The sequence below is a fragment of the Paramisgurnus dabryanus genome, chromosome 18, assembly GCF_030506205.2.
Source record: "Paramisgurnus dabryanus chromosome 18, PD_genome_1.1, whole genome shotgun sequence".
NCBI lineage: Eukaryota > Metazoa > Chordata > Actinopteri > Cypriniformes > Cobitidae > Paramisgurnus > Paramisgurnus dabryanus.
In genome coordinates this window covers 24,620,647-24,633,036 of record NC_133354.1, presented here as the reverse complement: position 1 = coordinate 24,633,036, position 12,390 = coordinate 24,620,647, and the positions used below count along the sequence as shown (strand labels likewise).

Below are 12,390 nucleotides of genomic sequence, written 5' to 3'. Positions count from 1 at the left end.
CTTGGTTTTAATAAGTTATAGCAACTCATACATTTTACTTAATTTAATAAGATCAATAAGTGTCATAATTTAAAGTTTTAAATAGCCAATTTAATTAAAAATAAATATTTAAGGCACCAAAAAACATTTACAGTGTAGTTATTAAAAGAAAATATTTGGTATATTATAAAGAAACCATTTATCTCAAGATGAATATATCTTTAAGCTAAAAGGATTTTTTAAATTAAATTTTAAGCATCATTGTATAAAAATAATCCCGTCTTACTTAACTAGATCTAAAGTGACAAGTAAACATTTAATTAATTAATATTTATTTATTAATTACGGTTTTTATTTATTAAACAATTTATTTACAAAAAGTACAATAGAGACAACTTCAATATTTTCAAAAAAATTCAACATATACATTTATTTCACTTTTATTCCATACTGGCATTGAACTGTCCAAAACATATGTTTTTATTTATTTCATCAAAATCATTTACAATAAATCACAATCTTAAATAAAGTTGTTACATCTTTGACTAGAAACATTTTCAAGTTATTCATCATCGGCTTTGACGCTCAGAATTTTTTAAAGTATTGTCTTTACCCAAACCAGAATTGTTTTTTCTTACGTCAGTCTCCTAAACACACATCTTGCACTATGAATAGAAGGATCATAGTTACGATACATCCTTGGATGAAACGTTAGATCTAACCTCAGTTACGTGCACTAAACATCCATGAAGGAGCTCACTGGAATGTGAGAAAAAGGGAATGTTATATAAAGACAGGAGATGCCTTCTGACCTCTCAAACTTTAACTTTAAAGTACTTTAGAAAGTTGAAAACAGGTTTCTTATTCTGTGTTTTCTACGAATACAAAAACAGACCACAATATCTGGACAGTTGAGATGTCAAGGCTTGTAAGATCCGCTGTGATCCCGTTTCCATTCTGTTAGACGTTTTCCATAAACATATTTCAACCTTTAAAATGTGTTACCAAAGCGACTTCATGTATACTTAACTGCACACCACTGGATATACAGATGACAGATTCATGATTTTTATTTAATTAAGTTTTAATTTTTTTCTTCGTTTTAATCCACACAAATATCAACAAAATTAAGTTTATATCAAAATATATCTAATGCAACACAAATCTATCAATATTTTGTCAAGGTCTCGCCATAAAATCATATTCTATTTACCAGAGCATGAAACATGATGGGATGTAGCTTATTCGGCCAGAGAAAAGAAATATTTGACATCTACAATACATGATGACCTTATCTGTTTCTAATACCCACACATACAAACACACACAAAAAATGATTTCATCAAAACCCACACACACACAAACAATAAACATTAAACCTAAGTACCATTCACATTACCTTACAGTGCCTTGCCCGTATAAAAATGGGCTGGCACTTAATTTGCTTGTTGGGGAATCTTACAAAATAAACGAAGAGAAATACTTGCTGATGTACTGTGAACGATGGCAGTGTTAAACTCAGAAGGATATGTATGCATCAGACCAGACTGTACAGTAGTAAAACCGCCTCGACGCACTGCAGGCCGTCATCTGTGACACTGATTCAACTGTTGGACAAAGACATGTGATTGGTTCTTAGGTCTGTCAGTCAAACACACTTTTGTCCTAAGGTCCTCCGCTGTACGAGTAATCTGCTTTGTTGTGCATGACCAGCTTGTTGTCCACAAAGTAAAAGCTGTCAGACTGCGTCTCATAGGGATGAAGGATCATCTCACGTACTGGATGAAGAACAAAAACATATGAGAGCTCAAAGTCCCACATTTATTTATTTTTAACAAAAAATAATTTTCACATATTGTGGCAAAGATATTGAATATAACAAGATTTTGTGTAAAATGTTCGGCAAGTGTGCGTTTCATATTCACATATCTAGAGCCCTTTGAAGCTGCAATTTTGAACTGCATAAAAGTTAGACATGGCAGCGTTCAATGTTAAAACCTCAGCTTACTAAAGATCACGGCACTTACTGATATCTTCAGAGAGCGGTGGAAACTCATAGATGTGCTCGCATGTGTTCTTGCTGCTGGGGATACAAAAGCCGAACTCAAAGTCGAAACTCTTGAGCAGCTGTTCACGGGAAGTAATGCCTCTCGATCATCCGAAAGTTATTGATGGGGATATCCCCTACTGTGAACTCAACGCTGAAGAAAGAGAAGATATTCAGTTCTGGTACCTCAATATTCATTCATCTTGGGAATTCATTTACTTGGGGAAGTGTATCTGCTCTTTAGCTTCCCCAAGGTGAAGTTTATTTTAGCTGTTTAGCATTTATTACCTCTATGTGAATAGGAAATGCTTTCATTGGTATATTATGTCTGTTTTTTGATCGTCTGCATGATGACTTTACTAAATAATAATTTATGTTGATTTATATTGGTATCTGACCTCAATAATCAAGAATCTACTGAAAGTTAACACTTCTTTAGTAATGAATGTAGTTTCTTTGACCTACAGTATATGCTACCTTGTTTATTTTTGGAATTTGTAATTTCCTTTAAAAAGATCAGGCTATGAAAGTATAGCACAGTCTCTTTATATACATTGCTGTACAGAGACTTCATTTATCACGTCTACAACATGTATTGAAAAAAAAAATTCTTTCATGATGAGATTTCTCCTATATTTACAAGAGCCCTATTTGGAAGGTAATTGTTTCTCATGGGGACGTAAGTTAATTCAGCATTTATATGGGGTAGTTAGTGATTTTATTGCTGTCCGAAACCAAAATGTCATTGTTTTTCTCCGACCACCCAGCTAAAAAAATCCCTGCCAAATTATGTTTTTTGACAAACACAAAGGTCAGACTGCGTCTCATAGGGATGAAGGATCATCTCACGTACTGGATGAAGAACAAAAACATATGAGAGCTCAAAGTCCCACATTAAAACCTAACAGTTAACTTAACTCAAACCATTTAAGTAAACCGGATGCATTAGACCATTTAAGTTTTAAAACACATAAATTTAAGTTCTGTGAACTTAAATATAAGTGCATAACTGCATATGACTCAATTTGTTTAAGTTCACAGTACTTAAATGTATGTGTTTTAAAACTAATGCAACCGGTTTACTTAAATGGTTTGAGTTGAGTTAACTTTTAGGTTTTACAGTGTATGGTAATTTATTTGTCATCCGAATCCACATTTCTTCATTTATGAAAGAAGATCAAGGCAAAAGTCATTCTGAAAAGCACTGTATTGGTCATGTGTTTTGCGTTATTTTGCATTAGTAAAGGAGCTTTTTTGTGCATTTAAAACATTGACACATTCATAACTGAAATGATAAAAAGTAGGCTATATATATATATATATATGCTTATAATTTAAAATATATTTTTTCATAATATACAAATAAAATTTCACCAGTATATTTTTTAGCATTTTTGTATATTTTGAAATATATTTTAAAGCATTTATTATTAACATATATCACATTGGAAGAAAAACTTTGTATGATATACAAACATGTAAACGTAACAGGTTTGAATAGAATAAAGTTTAATTTAAAGGACAAGTTCGGTATTTTAGACTTAAAGCCCTGTTTTCAGATTGTTTATGGTGAAATAGAATGGTTTTGACTGAAATTTCGACATTTTCGGCTGCCCTGAGAATTTTTGGTTGTTTGTTTTTCAGCTCCTACCTTTACAATGGGTTTAATGGTGCACTGGAACAATCCTTCCTAAAATGCATTAAACTTTCGTTTACAAAGACGTGAAACTCACTGAGTGGTCAGGGGTGTTCACTGATATGCTCACACAAAAATCGCTGCAAAAGATGCTTTCCAACAGCTGTTTTAGCATTCGTTGTAAACTATTTTTCCAAACGCCTCACACCCATATATTCTTCCGCGTAGAGCTTGAATAATAAACACTCCAGCCCAGGTGGTGGCGCTAATCCGCCATTGACAATTGCAAAAATACAAACAAAGTTCCCGGCGTGGAGTAATACCGTACCTCACAGGACATCTAATACAAGTCAATGGAGTTGGTAAAAACTACGATAAAACAGCTGTTGGAATGCGTCTTTTGCAGCGATTTTTGTGTGAGCATATCAGTGACCACCCCTGACCTCTCGGTGAGTTTCACGTCTTTGTAAACGAAAGTTTAATGAATTTTAGGAAGGATTGTTCCAGTGCACCATTAAACCCATTGTAGAGGTCTGAGCTGAAACACAAACACGCGAAAATTCTCAGGGAAGCCACAAATGTCGAAATTTCAGTCAAAACCATTCTATTTCACCATAAACAATCTGAAAACAGGGCTTTAAGTCTAAAATACCGAACTTGTCCTTTAAACTGCTCAACTGCAAAAAAATATAATTCTAATTTTATATTTTATACATACTTATACATTTTATAAAAACTTTTATATTTTGGCCAAAAAATATATATTTTTTTCCCTATGGGTAATTAGAAATGTATTTGTTACCCCTGAAATACATTTTGAAATGTATGTTAATATATGAAGGTTAAAACTAAATATATTGTCAAATATCACAGGCCCGTCGCCAAGGGCAGGCATTAGGAGGCAGTGCCCCCCCCAGATGACACAGCTTACCCCCTAATCGTATGGCCAAACGTATTATTTAAGATTAAAAAATACTGCGTGAACTTGAGCACTTTCATTACGTATAAGAGCATGCGCTCTCTCTTGATTAATATGCGCCCTTTTCAGTACTATTTAACCATAGCAAAGGTACTACTGATATCTTCAACGGTAAGAAAAAGATCTTTAAAATTTATATCAGATAATTTAACACATTATTACACTAAACGTAAAAATATAAAACATAATTATATGAAACTAACATTTATATTAAAACATCTCCAAAAAAATAATGTTGCATTTGTAGGCTGCATACGTCATTAAGTCTTATTTCAGAATATTAACATTTATAAAGTTGACTATTATTCTTAGTTGATTGTAAATTCTTGTAATGTGCTTATGACTTGCGAATCTAATACTCTGTTACCTAAAATTAACCAGTCTTGTTTACGTATGCAGTCTTCATATGCCACCTACGGAGGCTAGCCTTCAGATTGAGAAACGGACAGTTTCTCATTTTATGAAGTGTGCCCCCCGATGAAAACAAAATTCCATCCATATACAAATAAACCAAGTGTTTGGGTCATGTAAATGATTATGTGATTGATTTAACATATGAAAAGTGCATTTCCAGGTGTTTAGAATTATAAACTCACATATCCACCGTGAGTTTATATCCATCTGAATGAGTATCATCACTAAGAAGCCATGGAAATGTATTTTTAACAGACATCCTTATTAAAAACAATTACCATCAGAATAGGGCTGAAGAGAAATATATAAAAACATTTCTGACCACAACTGTAAGTCACAGATTGCTGTTTTTGAACCCAAAACATTACAGACTAACAGTTTTGTCCTTTATGTTTTTTTTTAATGATTTTTTGCTTTATGTATCTTGACTTTTATGCTTATGGAGGACTGGAAGTGGCACTTAAAATAATAATTAAAGCTATTTATTTAACATTTACTTAAGTAGTACTTACGTGGCTCCTACTTGTCGTAGCCTAAGGAAAGCCGGTGTAAACTGATACCGTACAAAGCGTCCTGCGTTTGGATCGACATCTCTTTTATCCCCTTTGTTTAAAACATAAACACACAATTATTAGAAACAATTCATTATATCACATATATACAGTATGTGCCTAATCATAATAAATATATCATGACTAGGTGACATTTTGAAGTTAATTGTGTAAAAACAAATTCCTTAAAGGGGACATTTCACAAGATTTTTTAAGATGTAAAATAAATCTTTGGTGTCCCCAAAGAACATGTGTGAAGTTCTAGCTCACAATACCATATAGATCATTTATTATAATATGTTAACTCATTCCCCACCAGTTTTTTTTTTTTTTAAATTGCCCACCAGCATATCTTTGTGATTTTCACAAAAGTTTCACAAAATGCCTTCCAGAAAATGTTCTTCTATAAATATATAAACATACAATGCTTCAAATGAAAGAACAGACCCTCTTCAATATGGGTAGTTTTCTTCAAAAATACCTAATTTTGAGCGAAAAGCTGAAATAATTGCATTTTTGTAAAGGACTTTTGTTTGAGATCAGATTCATAACGATGAATAAAACATTCACTGAGTTTCTATGTTGTTAAATTACTTCAACTCGTCAATGGTGGGGAAAGAGTTAATATTGACACTTTGTAGGTGTGAGCAAAAATGTGTTGTTTTTGGGTGTGTCCTTTAAAATGCAAATGAGCTGATCTCTGCACTAAAAGAGGCTGTTTACACTTGGCATTAACATGCGTTTTCGTCGATCGGATCACAAGTGGACGACGTTAATGCCAGGTGTAAACGGTGTTCAAAACGTTTTGAATGTGTCCACTTTCGACCACTTTTAACCACATCCAGAGGTAGTCGAAACCACTTTCGATTGGATCACTTTGGAGTTGCGGAACGCATATGTGGTTGAATGTGTTTGAACAGCCACACGCGACCGCCTTCCCTCCGCCCATTTATCTAATCTGGGGTATTTAACACAAGTTTTACGTGTTTTTTCAACTTCTGGCGTGAACATACGGTGAACAGCGCTATTTTTAGCCTTTCATTGATAAATCTAAAGCGGCTGATCTCCGTAGTTTCGTTTTGAAAGCGTGAAAGTTGCGCGATCCTATTTCATCAATTGCGCTGAAAATTCAGAGAAAGCTCTAAAATATACACGTACAAAACTCTGTGCAGCATGTTTACTTGCTAAACAAGCAGTGGACTACGACATAATATTAGTCCATATAAACTCATAATTACTCGCGCTCGCGTTTGAATGACAGCAGAGAGACTCGCCCACCGTCTTACGGACCTTCCCCTCACAGTATTCAGGACAGAAGCTGTCGAAAGTGGACAAAAGAGTCGGATTTAAATACCAGGTGTAAACGTAATGTGTCTCTCTCGTCCACTTGTGATCCGATCGATGAAAACACATCTTAACACCAAGTGTAAACAGCCCCTAAGGCAGTGCCGAGGTTGGATAGTGCAGATAATCCGATTATAATAAGATCCCCTTCTGACATCACAAGGGGAGCCAAATTTCAATTACCTATTATTTTTTATGCTTGTGGAGAATGGTTTATCAAAACTACGTTACTGGGTTGATCTTTTTTTATGTGTTCTAGGTTGATACAAAGAGGCTGTTTAAACTTGGTATTAAGATGTGTTTTCATCGATCGGATCACAAGTGGACGAGAGAGACACATTACATTTACACCTGGTATTTAAATCCGTCTCTTTTGTCCACTTTCGACCGCATCTGTCCTGAATACTGTGAGGGGGCGGTCTGTGAGACGGTGGGCGAGTCTCTCTGCTGTCATTCAAACGCGAGCGGGAGTAATGATGAGTTTATATGGACGCAAACTAATATTAAGTCAGAGTCCACTGCTTGTTTAGCAAGTATACATGCTGCACAGAGTTTTGTACGTGTGTATGTTAGAGCTTTCTCTGAATTTTCAGCGCAATTGATGAAATAAGATCGCGCAACTTTCACACGCTTTCAAAACGAAACTACGGAGATCAGCCGCTTTAGTTTTATCAATGAAAGGCTAAAAATAGTGCTGTTCACCGTATGTTCACGCCAGAAGTCAAAAAAAGCCGTAAAACTTGTGTTTAATACCTCAGATTAGATAAATGGGCGGAGAGAAGGCGGTCGCTTGTGGCTGTTCGAACACATTCAACCACATATGCGTTCCGCAACTCCAAAGCGATCCAATCGAAAGTGGTTTCGACTACCTCTGAATGTGGTTGAAAGTGGTCGAAAGTGGACGAGTTCAAAACTTTTTGAACACCGTTTACACCTGGCATTAACGTCGTCCACTTGTGATCCGATCGACGAAAACGCATGTTAATGCCAAGTGTTAACAGCCTCAAACACTGGGGACCCACTTAAACATGGAAAAAGTGAGATTTTCATGATATGTCACCTGTAAAATTACCACCAAAAACAAATACAAGTGAAACAATGAATCATTAAAATAGTCAACAGGAAATAAAAACTTTCTCTAAAAGGAAAGTCTAACCCAGAGTCTGAAATCGCAGACAGTAGGTACTATAGGGGGGCCGCGAGACGGTGCCAAGTGGGCCCCAGTTTTATGATATTTTATAAAATACATTAATTTATCATAGATTTTGTGTAATTAAAAATAAAAATAAGCCTACTAACCTACATCACTACTTTGTATAATTTAATATGTTTTGTTTAATTAAAATATTACATTTTAGAACCGTTTTTGTCATAAATTTTCTTTGGGGGGGCTGCGAAAGAATGCACCGTATACAAGGGGGGCCGCACGCAGAAAAACTTAGAGAACCACTGCTACAGAGTATGAATATGGATAGTATGAATAAATTCGGACATACTACATCCGCCATGTTGATACATCACATGTCATAAGTCATCATAACAAGTTATTAGTTAACTGGAATGACGTTAAACCAGCGCAGTTGGGTGCATTTGTATTTGAATAGAGCCCTGTTACGGCTTTTGGATGTTTTTGAGTATGACAACGCCTCTCCTTCCTCTTCATTGGATAACTCCTCTCCTGGGGGCTCAAGGGGCAGTAAAGTGTCCATTGAGTGATCATGCCAAAAGTAGTAGGACATCCAGGTACTGTTTTAAGAATACTATGAATTCAGACATACTACTCGCATCGCCTACTACTACTACTACTACATACTCTGGAAGTAGGCGGTTTCGGATGCATGTAAGTATTTTTGCAAGTCAAATATCATGAGCCTTTGCTATTCACGTGGTTCAGAGTTTTCCAGGTATGTAAACCTCCTGGCAACATACACCGTTATAAGAAAACAACAGACATCTGATACATGAGCATCAAGTATCACTGCATTACATTAATAATGGATGCATTTATGACCACACGAAGCCCGGTTCAACGTGATCTACTTTACAGGTACACATTCAGATATACAATGCCTAGACAGTATCAAGCTGTATCTCTCACCTGTGGACGGGGGTTTGGTGATCTCAAAGAGAACCGTCCCTGTCTCCATGTCCCTGATCTTGAACCTTGTGAAGTCAATGTTGTATACATTGTCTTCTGGACTACACAGATAATCTGCAGACAAACACAAACACAATGAGTTAAATTTGCATATTTATGTTCATGGCAGATGGTTTCTTACCATAATAACTTATTACAAAAGTTATATAATGGTTCTTGGAAGTTTTGTGCATGTCAGTGTTCTAAATGTCAATCTGTCCACCACAGCATCATTTTGACATTAAGCAGCTGTAGTGTGGCTACATTATATCCTGTACATATACAAGTTAAAGTGAACAATATGAGCGTAGTGACTACAAACAAAAGTACTGTGTAGTTCAATGTTGATGAAATGATTAGTACATTCAGGTCCCGATGCCTCAGAGTAGGTATAGTATATTATTTGGCCATTTTATCATCTATATCAGGTAAATAACAGTCAGGATGTGTCTCTTTTGGCAGGGACCTTGACTGTTCACACTTACCCTTTAAACACACATGCACTTACATGTACGAGTTATTTTTGCATCAGTAATCCCTGTAACCATTAGGGCTGCATAACGATTAATCGCGACTAATCGTTTGCAGAATAAAAGATTTTGTTTACACCATATATATATATATAAATTGTTTAATAATATAAAATGTATACAAACACGTAAATATTTCAGCATGCACCATTTTTTTTTAAGGGGGCACAGTTTGCACAGCTCACAGAAACTGGTGCATAAACAGACAATAATGTTAACGTTTGTTGCTCTACAGGTGAATCTTGGGAATTTATAAGAGTTGTCAGAATGCATGTGGGCTGTTATTTGACAAACACTTTGAGTCTTATACAAACAGAGAATATTAAACACAAGCAATTTTGTTTTACACAGAGCAAGGTTATCAATTCATATTTTAGCTTAAGTACTGTGACTTACAATTTCCTGTTTTAGAGTGTGCAGAAATATGCATGTTGTGCATGATGCATCTTCAACAACCTGATCGATACTGTAACCTTTGAAACTGTGATCAATCCTGTGTCATCTTTAAATAAACACCACTTGAACTAATCTGGAGAGAATAAAACGTCTGAAATGATTCCCTTCTTTGTTCAGCGGTACAATACAAGTGCAAACAATAATGTGAACAGAAACATCAGATGCAATTCACATCAGAGTGCTTACACAACAATGACATTTCAATTGCAAATGAGCTTTTTATTAAGATGCACAGTCGCTAGCATTAATATTCAGAGTTTGTTTTCCGATTTCCTAAGCAGACACCCGGGAGAGTGACTTTAGGGCTGAATATTGTGATTCAGTTTGCATTGGACATCCACGAATCTAATTTTACATCTCTAACACTAAATAATTGTTTAGAGAAAGCACCGTATTAACCAATAGTGTGCATTTATGTTGTTACATTGCTGCTTTTGATTCAAGTCAGAAAACTTCTGATATGAGATTTATACATATACCGAAATAATAGTGGATCTGTGATATATTGCAAAGTGTGAAAATGTAAAAAAAATCACACATAATGGCTTAAGATCAATCGCAAAAATGTATGAATATATACAGTATTGTACTTGAGAATGCTGAGGATATAATTTATAATGAACACATTATTTGTGCAGTAGAAAAAAAAATATTAAGCTTGCTTGAAAATTCTCTATGGCAGTAAAAGCATAATAAACACAAAAATAACAATAGAGCTGCAAGCAGCAATTACCTGGGTCAAGCTAAAAAAAGGCACAGAATGAAATAGTTTGAATGAACAGTTTAAAGAACCTAAGGAAACCTTATGATTTCAGATGAGAAAAATGCAAAATAGATCAACAAAAACAATCTATGTTCTTGCCCATTGCAATCGTCATTGCAATCGTCTCACTCCTATTGAGAATCATGTAATGCTAGATCTCTGAAGAAAATTATGTGAGTGGTGCTTGCAGTGGCAATAATTAATTAATTAATAATTAGTTACATTTATATAGCGCTTTTTCAGTGCTCAAAGCGCTTTACATATGAATGGGGGAATCTCCTCAACCACCACCAATGTGCAGCATCCACCTGGATGATGCGACGGCAGCCATATTGCGCCAGAACGCCCACCACACACCAGCTTATTAGTGGAGAGGAGACCGAGACAATACTCGGGTCACAAAATGTTACAGTGGTGCTAATGAGTCAAAAGAGCCCACCCCAACGTCTCTACGATGTTCTGATGCAGAGATAAAGCTCTTGCAAAAATGGTTGATAAGGTATTCTCATTGGTTGCTAGGGAGTGATTTGGCATCCACCAATGATTATACTCCAAGCCATGAAAGGAATAATCCATGATGACTTAAGGTTTTAGATGTACTGTTGCAGTAGTTTTAGAAAAAAGAAATCTCTCTCTCAAAACCACTAGGTGGCGCAATGACAAAATTGTGCATGCAACCTCAGGTAATAACTGTGTCACATCTAGTTAGTTTTATGACTACACACTTTAGTTTAGTGAAGAAACAGTTGTATGACCATAGGGTTGCTTGATATCAAAGGTTTTGTTTAATTATGAGGCCAACTAGTGGTGCAAGCATAATTTTTTTTGTGTAACCTCAGACTGTGGTTATACATCAGCGTATCAAATCTGGTGAAAAAATCTATTTTCGTTGCGAAGAATTTTTCATTTTTTGCAATTTTCTGCTATTTCTGATCAAAATTTTTCTAAAATCTCCAATAGAGTTTTTTGTTCAGAAGGAATGTAATGTTCTTCCTATGGTGTTTTCGAGTCGATCGGAACAACGCTCGCGGAGGTATTCGCGCATGTTTTTTAAGGAATTTTTTGCTGCGCAGGGCTAACCGTATGGCGAATCCTGGCATGTTTGGTAGCGTTGGCCTTGGCAACTATTCAGGACTCCAAGGAAACAAGTAACATCAAAATACTTCGACCGCAGCTAAAGTTATAGGCGTGTAATACATTTGTATGACCACTAGGTGGCTCTGCAACGAAACTGTGCATGCACCCTCAGTTCCTGACTGCCATCACATGTACCAAGTGTTTTGTCAATACGCATAACTTTGGTGAAGCCTCCAATCCATTTTTTTGTGCTCTACATAAAATTCGTTGACATGGTATATGGAATTGGGTAAGCGAATCGTTATGAATTCCATAACTTTTTGCATTGAGGGTCTATAGATGATACATATCGATTTTCTTGACAATCAGGCAAAAGCTCTAGGACGAGTTCGCAAAAGTAGGTTTTACGAATAATTCAAAATGGCGTAAAATGTTCATGATGGAAAATGATTATCCATTCGAATCGTCTTGAGTCGA

General features: G+C 35.5%; 1 protein-coding gene across 1 annotated transcript in view; it reads right to left on the bottom strand.

The window, feature by feature from the left end:
* Window positions 1-379: 379 nt before the first annotated feature.
* Window positions 380-12,390, bottom strand: part of unc119a2 (unc-119 lipid binding chaperone a2) — a 28,091-nt gene continuing 16,080 nt past the window's right edge. The window contains 5 exon segments of the mRNA XM_065287436.2: window positions 380-1,757; window positions 2,007-2,115; window positions 2,117-2,180; window positions 5,568-5,658; window positions 9,049-9,162. Of these exon segments, the coding sequence (XP_065143508.1) occupies window positions 1,645-1,757; window positions 2,007-2,115; window positions 2,117-2,180; window positions 5,568-5,658; window positions 9,049-9,162 (491 nt within the window). The 3' untranslated portion in view covers window positions 380-1,644.